The sequence below is a fragment of the Dipodomys merriami genome, unplaced genomic scaffold, assembly GCF_024711535.1.
Source record: "Dipodomys merriami isolate MVZ:Mamm:240054 unplaced genomic scaffold, mDipMer1.0.p SCAF_12, whole genome shotgun sequence".
NCBI lineage: Eukaryota > Metazoa > Chordata > Mammalia > Rodentia > Heteromyidae > Dipodomys > Dipodomys merriami.
In genome coordinates this window covers 12,674,343-12,689,419 of record NW_027202493.1, presented here as the reverse complement: position 1 = coordinate 12,689,419, position 15,077 = coordinate 12,674,343, and the positions used below count along the sequence as shown (strand labels likewise).

The following is a 15,077-nucleotide window of genomic DNA, read 5'->3' as shown; positions in this document are numbered from 1 at the left end:
AGTGAAAAAAAAAAAAAAAATCAAAGGGCTGGGAATTTGGCTTAGTGGTAGAGTGCTTGCCTAACATGCATGAAGCCCTGGGTTTGATTCCTCAGTACCACATAAACAGAAAAAGCTGGAACTGGTACTGTGGCTCATAGTAGTAGAGTGCTAGCTTTCAGCAAAAGAAGCTCAAGGACAGTGCCCAGCCCTGAGTTCATGCCCCAGGATTGGCAAAAAAAAAAAAAAAAAAAGAAAGAAAGAAAAAAGAAACAAAGAAAACAAAAGAAAAGAAAGAAATCAGCTATGTGCTGGTAGCTTACACCTGTAATCCAGCTGCTTATGTCTGTAATCCTAGCTACTCAGACTGAGATCTGAGGATTTCAGTTCAAAGCCTGATTGCGACTCATACCTCCAATTGACCAAAAAGCCAGAAGTGGTAGAGCACTAGGGACAGAGCCAGCTCTAAGTTCACTCAAGCCTCTGGACTGACACCAAAAAAGAAATCCACACAACCCACAAAGTACCTAACCTGTGGACCCTTTTTTTTCTACATGAAATGTGTTTTGAAAGTTGTTTGTTTTCTATGAAGGGAGTCTATAACACCCATGGATTTTTAAAATAATTCAGTCCATTACAAACTCTCAAAAGAGCTAAGAATGGGAGGGTTGACATTGATCAAGATGCATTATATTCATAAATCAATGTGTTGAATTGAAACTATTTTGTGCAACCAAAGATAAAAAAGTTTTATAAAAATAAAAAATGTTAGATACCAATGGCTCACACCTATAAGCCTTGCTTCTCAGAAGGCTGAGATCTAAGGATTGTGATTGAAAGCCAGCCAGGGCTGGAAAGTACATAAGAGTCTTCCCTACAATTAACCTACAAAAAGCTAGAAGTGGAGCTGTGGCTCAAGTGGTAGAATGCTAGCCTTGAGCAGAAAAGCCAAGTTCATAACTGGCACAAGAAAGAAAGAAAAGAAAGAAAGAAAGAAGTATTAAAAGACAAAACAAAAGGGACAAAACAAAAGGCAAAAAGTGACAACTCTAAAGCTTTCTACAGGGAAAGTATGCATTCTTGCTTCTTTTTCTTTTCTTTTCTTTTTGTTGATCATGCAGCTTAAACTCAGGTCCCAGGCACTGTCCCTGAGCCTGTTTGTGGTCAAGGCTAGTGCTCTACCACTTGAGCCACAGCACCACTTCTGGATTTTTCTGAGTAGTTTATTGGAGATAAGAGTCTCATGGACTTTTCTGCATACTGGCTTTGAACCGTGATCTTCAGATCTCAGCCTCCTGAATAGGTAGTCATAGACTTAAGCCACTGACACCTAGCTGCTTCCATTTCTTTCTCCATGCTAAATATTGAGTTAAGTCGATTACCATTCTTCCTAGTTAAGGGTCATAAGTAACACCATTATGTCAAAACTATCTTAGGTACAAAGGTGTGCTATAGAAAGCTCTGGAGATGGCTAATGGAATCAAGGGCATGGAGTATTGCTGGGTCCCACAGAGAACTGGATCTAGAAGCCACAGCCAGCTTCCATTACTTTCATTCTCTTCTGCACCTATCTGCTCCATTAGTCTTGGCAAACCAGCAGTCTCTGCTAATGCACACACAAGACCTGGGATTCCCTAAGAGTTCAGATGTCCTCCTTCATTGACCTGCTGGAACAACTGAATAGCATAGCACAGTCCCAATTCAAACCTCTCGGGAGGTCCTATCAACTGTAGTTAGCAATGAGAAGGTATTGCAAGCCTGATGGCTGCTCCTGGCTGTGGACAGGCAACTGTCTGTAAAGAGAGGGCAAAGACACACCAGTGGAAAGCTTCTCCTCTTTAGGAAATGCTAGATCAAGATGCTAGTTCGTTGGGTTTTTTTTTTTCAGCCTGTGCATATAATGGAATATTAGTCACCCATAAAAAGAAAGGTCATGTATATATTATCTGAATTGTGAAATTGTAACCTCTCTCTGTACAACTCAATCAAATTATAAAGGCTATTCTGAGAGCTGCTACAACAGGGATGTATCTAGAAAACATCATGCTAAGGGAAAGAAGCCAGACACAGGAAGAAAAACCTTCCACGGTTCCCCTTATTGAACGATCTAGAAGAGGCAAGTCATGGCGACAGTCTTGGTGACCACCAGGGCCAGTGGTGGCTGTGTGCACCAAGTCATCATGGATTGAAACCTGTGAAATCACAAGTCAAACAGACCCTCTCTTCTCTCTCCGAGTTCTCTGGCTCATTCTCTGTCTCTCTGGCTTGTTCTCCATCTCTCTGGCTTTTCTCTCTGAGACTCTGTCTCTAGCTTGTTCTTTTTTTTTTTCCTCTCTTGTGGTACTGGAGTTTGAACTCAGGGTCTCAGGCTTGCTAGATATACACTCTTACCACCTGAGCCACACCTTCAGCCCTGTTTTGCTGTTAGGGCTGTGCAAAACAGAACACCCTAGAGGAAGACCTTGGCTAAGAATCTACTTACTCCATGGTAGCCTTCAAGCAGAGATAAAGGAAGAAGCAGTATCCCCTTGGGGACACCCCCTCAGTGACCTCATTTCCTCCCAGATTGCCCTACATCCTGGGGTGTACCACCTCTGAATCCCTACGGATACAACCATGTCTTTGGGGGATATTTCAGACCCCAAACCATAACAGACACCTGTTTGAATTTTTGTCCAGTCTTCTGGGGCTTAACTCGGGATTTCAATAAAAATAATAATAATAATAATGGTCCCCTTAACTTTATTTAGCAAGATGAATTCCAACCTGTAGCCCCCTATCGCTAGGTATTGCACGAACCCTTTCCCAATTTCACCAGTGCCGTCTGACCTGTACTTAAGGAATTTAAAAGGATATCAGGTTAAAAATGAATTTAGACAGTCTTTTAGTGCCCAGTAAGCTAATAAGTGAAATGGAAACCTCAGTGGAGAATTCTTCTCAAACAGATGCAGCAAGAATGTAAATAAGGGAAAATAAGCTTTTCTAATAAGCTTTCTATGCTTTTGATTGACTTACAAAACTACTCATTTTAACTGAAGCAGCTAACAGGTTAAAACATCATGACAAACTTGTCTTTTGCTTTCCTCCCCTGTTCTGTATCTTTTTTATTTTTATTTTTGGCCAGCCCTGGGGCTTGGACTCAGGGCTTGGACACTGCCCCTGAGCTCTGTGCTCAAGGATAGCACTCTACCACTTGACCCACAGTGCACTTCTGGCTTTTTGGAGTAGTTTATTTGAGAGAAGAGTCTCACAGATTTTCCTGCCCAGGCTGGCTTCAAACTGCCATCCTCAGATCTCAGCCTCCTGAGTTGTTAGGATTACAGGCATGAGCCACCAGCGCCCGGCAACTTAAGAGACCCACACCTCTTTTTCTGCTGCTCACTGTACTGGATGGCTGTGGACATTCAGCTTCAACAATTCTGGCTTTGGAGCTACAGAAGGGTTACACATAGATTAATGAAGAAACCATCAGCCCATTGGTCTTTAATGTTGGCTGTGCATTAGTGCCATAAGCCAGAACTTCACAAACTGATGTTTCCCAGGTGGCCTGTGCCCCCAAGTGTGATAATCAAAACAATAATCAAAATGGATGGGATTTTTCAGGGGGAAAGTATATTCTATAAGTTGCAAGTAAGACTATTTTTTCAGGTTATTTATATTTGTTTTCATGCAAGTACTGGGACTTGAACTCAAGTTTGGGCACTGTCCTTGAGCTCTTTTGCTCAAGGCTGGAACTCTACCACTTGAGCCACAGCTCCACTTCTGGCTTTTTGTGGTTAATGGGGGATAAAAGTCTCTTGAACTTTTCCTGCCCAGGCTGGCTTTGTACCTCAACCCTCAAATCTCAGCCTCCTGAGTAGCTAGGATTACAGGCACGAGCCACCAGTGCCCAGCTGGTTGGTTTTTGTCAAACTCACTATTCTTTCTTTTTTTTTGGGGGGGGGGTCCAGTCGTGGGGCCTTAACTCTGGGCCTCAGCGCTCTCCCTCAGCTCTTCAGCTCAAGGCTAGCGCTCTACCACTTGAGCCACAGCGCCACTTCCGGCTTTTTTCTTTTTGCTTATGTGGTGCTGAGGAATCGAACCCAGGGCCTCAGGCTTGCAAGGCAAGTGCTCTACCACTGAGCCACCTTCCCAGCCCCAAATCACTATTCTTTTGTGTCTACCTGTTGAGTGCTGAGATTATAGGCATGTGCAACTGTGACCATTGCTTATTTTGTTTTTGTTTATTTTGTTTATTGTTTTGTTTATTTTTGTTTTTCAAATCTTTGTTTCTTGTTATCTGCTTTTTGGGGGGCTTCAGCTTATTCCTGTTGTTTTTTTCCTAGAAGTTTGAGATACAACATTAAGCTATTTGAGAACTCTGTCCTTTTAATGTAGATACTCATGGCTGTAAATTTTCTTCTTACCACTACTGAGACAAAGTGGTGAAAGTCCTGGTAAGTTGAGGTTTTACAGTGTCTAATATCTCTGCTTTATCCTTAATACCTGATATCATTTTCATGTTCTGTTCTATTAAGCTAGGCATTCTATCGAGTTGTTTATTTAGGCTATTGAGTTAATTTCCTAGATTTCAATTGGACTTTTTCAAGATTTCATAATTATTATTTAATTCCTTTTTCACATTTTATGATTGTCTCTATTTAATTGTTGTTTGTTTCAATTCTGTAATTGTCGGTTTTTATATTCTTTGCATTCATTCAGCTATTTATATATTGCCTCCCTCATTTATTGTCATTGTTTTATTGAAATGGTTGTCTGAAATTTCTTCACTATCTTGTAAATACTTTATTGTGGGTATGTTGGCTTTAGATGATGACTTGTTATCTGATTTATACATGAATTTGGTGATTTTCCCCCCTCCCCTGGATATATGCATCTGGGGCCCAGTTTTGAGGACAATTTCAATTGCCTATGTCCTTTCAGTTGATGATTTCTCACAAATTACTTAAGACTGGGGTAATAGTGGGGTTGTGGAGTGTTTTCCTGTTATTAGATACAAGGGGTACAGTTCAGTTATCAATTAATTTCAATGATCATGATTTCTCACAAATTACTTAAGACTGGGGTAATAGTGGGGTTGTGGAGTGTTTTCCTGTTATTAGATACAAGGGGTACAGTTCAGTTATCAATTAATTTCAATGATCAAGACAATGTGTATGGAAATTTTCACCTAGAATGAGGACACTTGGGTGCAAAGCTATTATAGTGGGTAAATCTTGTGTTTGTAACAATCCCTAATAAAGACTAATCTCTACTATTGCTCCAGTATGTTCAAGTGAATATAAAAGCAAAGATGAACCTAGGATCTTCTAGGAAGACCTTAGTTAACCAGGATGGTAGAGAATACTAATGAATAATACTAGGTAGTTGGTTATAGAGGTGGAGCTAAGCTTCATGCAAGAGATGTTAATAACAAAGTAGACTGAGGTAAGTTGAAAAAAAAAAACTAGTGGGGCTGGAAAGGTGGCTCAGTGGTAGAGCACTTGCCTTGCATGCATGAGGCCCTGGGTTCAATTCCTCAGTACCACATAAGCTGAAAAAGCCGAAAATGGTGCTGTGGCTCAAGTGGTAGAGCACTTGCTTTGAGCTGAAGAGCTGAGGAACAGCGCCCAGGCCCAGAATTCAGGCCCACGACTGGAAAACAAAACCAAATAACAACAACAACAAAAACTAGTTGCCATTATGTTAGTATAGGGAGAGGTAAGGGATATGAACAGTTTGAATACACAAACACACACAAATGAAAACAACAACAAAAGAAAAGATTAGCTAAAACAACACAAAGTAATAAAGAATAAAAAGATATTTGGGTAATCTAGTTACCAGGTAAGAGTGTACATAATGAAGAAGGATTAGGGATGGGGGAACAGGTATGGAAGAAAATATGAGCAAGAGAATAATTCTTCTTGCAGATAGAAAATATAAATGGGTAAGGACCACTAAAAAAGGATGAAAATATGACTTAAAATTGACTACTGAACAGCAGATGTTGTGATACAGATACAACAACTTGAAGAAGACCAGAAGAAGAAGCAAGAACTAAAAAGTAAATGGGAGGGGGTAAAGGCCTATAATAAAATAGGAACTAGAAAGTTAAACCAGAAAAAAATCTGAACAATTAAACAATTAAAAAAATTTAAACAATCAAGCCAAAACAGTGACAAAAAATCGACTTATATGCAACAAATAATTTTTGTATTATACTGTGACGTGAAGGAGGCCAAAGACATCATATGATTTAGATCTAGGTCAGAGAGCTTTGTCTCCTTAGTAATCAGCATTGGTTGGGGGAGGGGGAGGAAAGGCTTGAACTCTAGGCCTGGGCACTGTCCCTGAGCTTTTGTGTTGAAACCCAGCACTCTAACACTTGAGCCACAGCTCTATTCCTGGCTTTTTGTAGTTAATTGGAGATAAGAGTCTCATGGACTTTCCTACCCAAGCTGGCTTTAACCATGATCCTCAGATCTCAGCCTCCTGAGTAGCTAAGATTGCAGGTATGAGCCATTGGCACCCAGCTTTCACCTCCCTTTTATAAATTTTAATTCATGAGAAATGTAAGTCACACTCTATACATAAAATTGGTGAAGAAAAATTTATTTTCCACCCCAAATAAATTGACAGCCACTGGTACTATTAGATTTCCAACAGCCAGCTCCACGCCGAGCTCCGTCTGATCTTGGAAGCTAAGTCAGGTCAGATCTGGTTAGTGCTTGGATGGAAGGCCACCTGGGAACACCAAAAACACCTTAAAACGTAGGCTTTAAATTTGGATGTAGTCCAAGTGGCAGAGCACCTGCCTAGCAAGTGCAAGGTCCTAAGTTCTAAATCCTTCTAATGCCAACACAAAAACAAAAAAGAGTAGAGTTCCTACTAATGTTTTTCTTTTCTCTTTTGACAGTCCCGGGTCTTGAATTCAGGGCCTAGGCACTGTCCCTCAGCTTCTTTTGCTCAAGGCTAGTACTCACTTGAGCCACAGCACCACTTCTGGCTTTTTCTGTATATGTGGTACTAAGGAATCGAACCCAGGGCTTTATACATGCTAGGCAAATACTCTACCACTAAACCACATTCCCAGCCCCCCCACATTTTTACGTGGCTCAAGCCTTCCTATAAATACAGAGTTGGTTTTGCTTTGTATTGCTTCTTGACACAACAAAGGCATTTTCCAGTAAAAGTAGGCCGTGTGATTATCAACAAATAAAAGTAAAATGCCTTTCATTGCCCTTTTTCATCCAACCACCCACTCTTATCCCTACCCGGTCAACATGTAAAATCTGCAAATCCAGGCTTCTTTTACCTTACAGCATTATCAAGTAAGGGCATCTTTCATGGCAAAGCTTACATTGACCTACCTGTACCTTCAGAATCGAAGGGCCCACTTGATTTTTCCCCCTTAAAATAGCACAAGGAAGCTTATAAAAGCACCACTTTGCCTCAGGAATCCTAGCAAAAAGCATGATAAGCTCTCAAGAAATAAGTGAATTAGGACCAAGAAAGCATTTAGAGGAAAGTGACGTTAGTACTGCAAGCTCAGTCCAGAAAAATAGTTAAGACTAAAATGAGCTGTCAAAATAAAATTATCTAGCTAGGGGCTGGTGGCTCATGCCTGTAATACTAGCTATTCAGGAAGCTGAGACCTGAGGATTGCAGTTCAAAGCCAGCCTGGGCAGGAAAGTCTGTGAGACTCATCTCCATTTAACCACCAGAAAACCAGAAGTGGTGCTGTGTCTCAAAGTGGTAGAGCATTAGTCTTCAGCAAAAGAGGTCAGGGTCAGCACCCAGACCCTGAGTTCAAGCCCCATGACTGACAAAACACGGTCTTATCCCTTGGCCATTCCTGTCAGATACAGCCCCAGTCTTTAGAAGAAATACTTGTACACTGTACACTGTTGGTAGTAAAATAAATTAGTGAAGCCACTATGGAAATCAGTAGTGGTGGTTCCCAAAAAAGCTAAAAATAGTGCTCCATTACTCAGGAGACTAAGATCTGAGGATTGTAGTTCCAAGCCTTACCAGGCAGGAAAGACAGTGAGACACTTATCTCCAATTAACCACCATAATGCTGAACTTGTAGCTGTAGCTCAAAGCGATCACATGCTAGCCTTAAACACAAAAAGTTTAGGGTCAGTGCCCAGGCCCTAAGTTCAATCCTCAGTCCTGGCACCAAAAAGAAAAACAAAAGCAAACAAAGATAAAAAAAAAATAGACATGATCCTATTGTACAACTCTTGATATAAACCCAAAGAAATGCAAGTTGACACACAATAGAGAGACCTGCACATCCATGTTTATAGTAGTATTATTCACATAGCTAATATGGAAAGAAGGGAGGGAGGAAGGAGGGAAGGAAGGAAGGAAGGAAGGAAGGAAGGAAGGAAGGAAGGAAGGAAGGAAGGAAGGAAGGAAAAGAAAGAAAAAGAAGGAAAGAAAGAAAGAAAGAAAGAAAAAGTGCTCATATATAGAAGGTATATCTAAAGGGAAAGACACTGGACAAGGACTCGGATAACTACTTGGAAGGGGAAGTGGCAGGAGAAAAGATGAGGAAGAAAGTGAGATAAGAATATTATACATGAAAAAAATCATAATGAATTCATTTTTAAGTTTCAAGAAAAATTGAAAAGGGGGTGGAAGATAAGAAAGGTGAAAATGACCAGAGTATATTCTATGTCTGTCTGTATGTATGTATGTATGTAAATATCAGAGTAAATCCCCTCATTGTACAATTAATATATGTTAATTTAAAACATGGAAAAGGGCTGGGAATGTGGCTCAGTGGTAGAGTGTTTGTCTAGCATGTATAAAGCCCTGGGTTCAATTGCTCAGTACCATATACACAGAAAAAGCTGTAAGTGGTACTGTGACTCAAGTGGTAGAGTGCTAGCCTTGAGCAAAAGAAGTTCAGGGGCAGTGCCCAGGCCTTGAGTTCAAGCCTTAGGACTGGCAAAAAAAATAAAGAAAAAAATAAAGAAAATAAAGAAAAAAGCATGGAAAATACAGTAAATAAAGTCATTGGCTAAGTCCAAATAACAAAAATTTAAGAAGGAGCTTTTGAAAGTCAAGAGACTGAATATTTTGGTTTTTGTTCATTTGGGTTTGGGTTTGTTTTGGGTTTGTCTGTGTCTGTGCCTGTGTATATGTGCTAGTTCTGGAGTTGAACACAGGGTCTGGGCACTGTCCCTGAGCTTTTTTTGCTCAAGGCTAGCACTCTACCACTTGAGCCACAGCTCTACTTCTTGCTTTTCTGGTGGTTAACTGAAGATCTCACCGACTTTCTTGCCCGAGGCTGACTTCAAACTGTGATCCTCAGATCTCTGCCTCCTTAGTAACTAAGATTACAGGAATGAGCCACCAACACCTGTGAATTTCTAAGAATAAAAGAAAACCTCCATACAGTCTAAAAACATACATCTAAAACTGTGATCAAAAGTCTACTTTTTCTACACACAGACTAGAATTGTACTAGACATGATTCTTGAAATGATTTGAACAAAAAACACAAACTACTTTTTTTATTTTTTACATTTGTATTAGCATGTGTTATTCATACAGGAGGGTTTCATTTTGACATTTCCACATTTGCTTACAATGTACTTTGATAAGACTCATCCTTTATATCACTCTCCCTCATTCCCTCCCCTACTTCTTAAAACAACTTCAACTAGTTTCATTGTTCTAAGAACTTTTGCACAGGTAATATATATGATACATACATGTGTTTATGCATATGTGTATGTGTGTGCAGGTGTATGTGGTAGACAAACTCCTAACAGTACTGTTGCTGAATCTGGTCTGTTTTGCCTGCTGCATTATCTGTCAAGTATTGAAATGAGTTTTGCTAAAGAGAGTTTATTGTAAGGAACAAGTCTCAAATGTGCCTCCCAAGGGTAGGTAAGGGGAAATTTTTGGGCTTAGCCTTGGGGAAAGGTGATTGAGGTCTGAAAGAAATCAGTGTTTTGAGCATGTGCAATCCAACGTCATCAGTTTTTTATTGTGACCCATAGGTTAGAGGTGATCCTTCACCTATTAAAGGAGTTAAATCCCAAAGACCACCACAAAAGGTGAAAATCTGCAAAGTAGCAGCATTATATTTATTTTATTTATACATATATATTTTTTAAGGCTTTATAAATCCTTCCCATTGTCCTATAAACCTTTCTCTCCCTCCCTCCATCCATCCTTCCCCTTCTTCCCCAATCCTGGGGCTTGAACTCAGGGCCTGGGCACTGGCCCTGAGCTTCTTTTGCTCAAGGCTCGCACTGTACCACTTGAGCCACAGCACCATTTCTAGTCTTTTCTGTATATGTGGTACTAAAGAATCAAACCCAGGGCTTCATGCATGCTAGGCAAGCACTCTACCACTAAGCCACATTCCCAGCCCTCCCACTCTCTTGCTAACCGTTCCCACACCTTATAAACACTTCATATGCTCTTAAACACTTTCTACACTCTTTAACCTATGTAATTTTAACAACATATAAAATCCTGTGTGGGCCCTCACCAATGAAGTATACTGCAACTTGAATGATGAAGACCATATATTATGTGGCTGTGCAGTACTGATGACAATTAAGATGATGCCAATGAGGGCTGGGAAGGTGGCTCAGTGGTAGAGCGCTTGCCTCACATGCTCAAGGCCCTGGGTTCGATCCTCAGTACCACATAAGCAAAAAGAAAAAAGCCAGAAGTGGCACTGTGGCTCAAGTGGTAGAGTGTTAGCCTTGAGCTGAAGAGCTGAGGGACAGCACCCAGGCCCAGAGTTCAGGCCCCACAACCGGACCCAAAAAAAAAAAAAGATCATGCCAATGAGATGAATGTACTGCATAGCCAAGAAGAGCATTACAGCTCTTCTGAAGACACTGCTTCATCAGGCCCTTCATCAGGTTGTGTAGTATCTTCTCCCTGGGCCGCCTCCTCCTCCTCCTCCTCCTCCTCCTCCTCCTCCTCCTCCTCCTCCTCCTCCTCCTCCTCCTCCTCCTCCTCCTCCTCCTCCTTTCTTCTTCTTCTTCTTCTTCTTCTTCTTCTTCTTCTTCTTCTTCTTCTTCTTCTTCTTCTTCTTCTTCTTCTTCTTCTTCTTCTTCTTCTTCTTCTTCTTCTTTTCTTCTTCTTCTTCTTCTTCTTCTTCTTCTTCTTCTTCTTCTTCTTCTTCTTCTTCTTCCTCTTCTTCCTCTTCTTCTTCTTCTTCTCCTTCTCCTTCTTCTCCTTCTTCTCCTCCTTCTCCTCCTTCTCCTCCTCCTTCTCCTTCTCCTTCTCCTCCTCCTTCTCCTCCTCATTCTCCTCCTCCTTCTCCTCCTCCTTCTTCTCCTTCTCCTCTTCTTTTCTTCTCCTTCTCCTTCTATTTCTCCTGGCTGTGCAGTACTGATGGCAATTAAGATGATGCCAATGAGATGAATGTACTGCACAACCAAGAAGAGCATTACAGCTGTTCTGAAGACACTGCTTCATCAGGCCCTTCATCAGGTTGTGTAGTATTTTCTTCCTGAGCCATTTTCTTCTTCTTCTTCTTCTTCTTCTTCTTCTTCTTCTTCTTCTTCTTCTTCTTCTTCTTCTTCTTCTTCTTCTTCTTCTTCTTCTTCTTCTTCTTCTTCTTCTTCTTCTTCTTCTTCTTCTTCTTCTTCTTCTTCTTTCGTCTCCTTCTCCTTCTCCTTCTCCTTCTCCTTCTTCTCCTTCTCCTTCTTCTCCCTCTTCCTTCTTCTCCTTCTTCTCCCTCCTCCTCCTCCTCCTCCTCCTCCTCCTCCTCCTCCTCTTCTTCCTCCTCCTCTTCCTCCTCCTCCTCTTCCTCCTCTTCCTTTCTTTTTTGACTGGTCCTGGGGCTTGTACTAAGGGCCTGGGCACTGTCCTTGAGCCTCTCAGTGCTCAAGGCTAGCACTCTACCACTTGAGCCACAGTGCCACTTCCAGCTTTTTCTGTTTATTTGGTACTGAGGAATCGAACCCAGAGCTTCATGCATGCTAGACAAGCATTCTACCACTAAGCCACATTCCCAGCCCCTGCATTTACTTCTGAGTGAGAAGGTTTTTATAAACAGGCATGCCACTCTCGATTTTATATATCAAGTGCAGTGAATAAAGCATCAAGGGGTCCCATTCTTCAGCCACTCACTGAAGTTCTTTGGCTATTCTGACCATGGTTGCAAGACAATTGAGTGTTAGGCCAACCTCCTCCTCTTCTCCAAGCCATAGTTCGTCTTGTTCCTCATCCTCTTCTTCATTTGCTGACTTTGTCTCATCCATGTTAAAACGTGTTCAGGCTTATTGACCCCTTCCTCAATGAGAGATTGAAACATGGCGTTCATGTACTCCTCGACTCCAGCTTTATCTGCAGAGGCAGCATCTCCCTGCAGAGAAATGCTTTTGAGTCCAAAGCATTTTTGGAATTTGTCAAACCAGTGCTTGCTGGCACTGAATGGGTTTGGTCTGGTGGGAGAGCTACTGATAGTCCTGCTTCTGCTTTGTTGTCCTTGTCTTCATCCATGTTTCTGTCATAAACGTTTATGCTTTCTACAAAACGATCATAAAGTTTCTTGGCCTTCATCCAGATGGTGTTGGTCTCCAGCAAGATAGATATTCTTCTTCCTGCAGTAGCTTATCCACAGGGCCAATGCAGATTCAATCCTCACAATGGCCTTCTTGCAGGAAGTGACCGTCCTCTGTGCAGTCTTGTTAAAAGTCATCGTTGCTGTAGACCTAATATTCTTCTTGTCTTTCTTTATGGAGTGAACAGTAGATTCATTGATCTTGTACAGCCACATAGTTTTTGCCTTTCTTTAACATGTCACGAAGTTCCACCTTTTCTTTGATGGTAAACATCTCCCTTTGGTGGTTGGGTTCACTGACAGAAGCTGTAGAAGGCACAGAACGTTTGGGGGGCATCGTAGGGCTTGAAATAAATTTAAACTTCTACGAAAATCTCACAAAAACGCAACACAACAGAGCAACACTGTACATGGTGATCAGACGTCAATGTGAAGTGGACAAGTAGAGATGCTGTATGTATGGCACAGTGCAGGAGAGTAAACAGACCAATTGGTGCCCAGGATACAGAACACAATGCTGTGGTTGGTTGCCTTCCATTCCATCATCCAGTAGTGTGCCGTGTATAATCTCACATTGACAAACTTGTGCCTACGGTAGCGGTGTACTGCATTTCCATTGTGTATGGTATTCATGCATACATAATGCAAATTTATACTGCAAATACATACTGCAATTTATTTTGATTTAATATTCTTTTAGTATGTTTCAATTAACAGTAAAAATTTTTATATTGTTTAAAAATTTTTAGGCCAAATAAGTAAACTCATAAATGTTATATAATTATCTATAGCAAATCCTGCTATGTAGCAAAAACTCCGCAATACAGAATTAGGTATATATATATTTTTTAAGTTGTGATACAGTGATTCCTTAGTAAGTGAACTGCAATATAACGAGGGAAGACTGTAATTCTAGTGATTGGGGGAGGGGGCATTGGTCATGGGGCTTGAATTCACAGCCTGGGCACTGTCCCTGAGCTTTTGTGCTTAACGATAGCACTATACCACTTTGAGCCACAGTTCCACTGCTGGTTTGGGGGTGATTACTTGGAGATAAGAGTCTCATGGACTTTCCTGCCTGGGCTGGGTTTGAACCGAGATCCTCAGATCTCGGCCTCCTGAGTAGCTAGGATTACAGGAATGAACAACAGCACCCAGCCAGATTAGTGATTTTTAAAGTCAAGTAACTAAAGTGGCTCATGCCTGTAATCATGCCTGGGTGCCAGTGGCTCAGGCCTGTGGTCCTAATCACTCAGGATCCTGAGATCTGAGGATTACAATTCAAAGCCAGCCCTAAAAGTATAGACCATGAGACTCTTATCCCCAATAAACTACTCAAAAAAGCCAGAAGTGGCATTGTGGGTCACGTAGTAGAACACTAGCTTTGAGCAAAAGAAGCTCAGAGACAGTGTCCAGGCCCAGAGTTCAAGCCCCAGGACTGGAAGAGAAAAATAGCAAATAACTAAAAGGAAGTGAAGCCAGTTAAAACTTGGTTTATTTAAAACTTGGTTGTTTCTTGCTTTTCAGCCTTGATATGCATGGTTGCTTCATTCTTTGATAAGGAAGAATTTCAGCTGGCATTATGGTACTTTTCAGAGGTGCTCAGCCATGAGGGGGCCAGAACTACATCCCACGTGGTTCTTCTGATAGAGAGGAGAGCCCGTTCTCTACAGCATCAGGACCTTCATCAATCAACCCAGCACCCAGTCTTTCAGCCAAGGAGCAGCAGGTCCTTAACAAGTGTTTTTCCCCTCCTGGAATGTTCCTAGCATAAGATCAAAGGCACACTCAAAAATAAATAAATAAAAGTCTCCACATGGTCTCCACACTGATATTTTCCTCAGCTCAAAACAAGAAAGATTGGCCTTGGCCATGCTCCCAGGGACTAGGGGAGAGAGATTACAGTACCTTCTTCTTTGTGTGTGTGTGTGTGTGCCAGTCCTGGGGCTTGAACTCAAAGCTGGCTTGAAACCACAATCCTCAGATCTCAGCGTCTTGAGTATGTAGGATTAAAGGTATGAGCCACTGGTGCCTGGCTTTATAGTACCTTGCTTAATTTACCTTCTGACCCCAAAGTTCAAGTGCCTCAAGGTTAATACTTCAGGTTCCCTTAGAGCCCTGAATTATGAAACAATAGCTGACTAAACTGAGCTTGGATTAAAAATAGTTGGAACCAGGTGCCAATAGCTCACACCTATAATCCTAGCTACTCAGGAGATCAGAGAATCTCAGTTTGAAGCCAACCTGGACAGGAAAGTCCATGACACTCTTATCTCCAACTTATTGCAAAAAAATAGAGAGTGGGGGGAGAGAGAGAGAGAGAGAGCACCAGAAATGGAGCTATGAATTGGTAGAGCACTAGACTTGAGAAAAAAGCTCAGGGATTGATTCAATACCCAGTACACCGCCCCCACACACACACAAATGGGAATGATAGCACAATCTGGGGGTGAGTGTGAAGAATCAGAATGATGGTAGTACCATGTGAACTGTAATATTTTAATTAAGTATCATCCAATGGAGGAAGAAGATGACAGAGCTATTACAATGCCTGAGAGAGAAGACA

General features: G+C 41.4%; 1 protein-coding gene across 1 annotated transcript in view; it reads left to right on the top strand.

Moving 5' to 3' along the window:
• The window catches only part of Dctn6 (dynactin subunit 6), a 46,565-nt gene extending 32,262 nt beyond the window's left edge, over positions 1–14,303 (top strand). Inside the window, exon 7 of the mRNA XM_070016254.1 lies at positions 14,039–14,303. Within this exon, the coding sequence (XP_069872355.1) occupies positions 14,039–14,044 (6 nt within the window). The 3' untranslated portion in view covers positions 14,045–14,303. The remainder of the gene's footprint in view (positions 1–14,038) is intronic.
• The last annotated feature ends 774 nt before the right edge of the window (positions 14,304–15,077 follow it).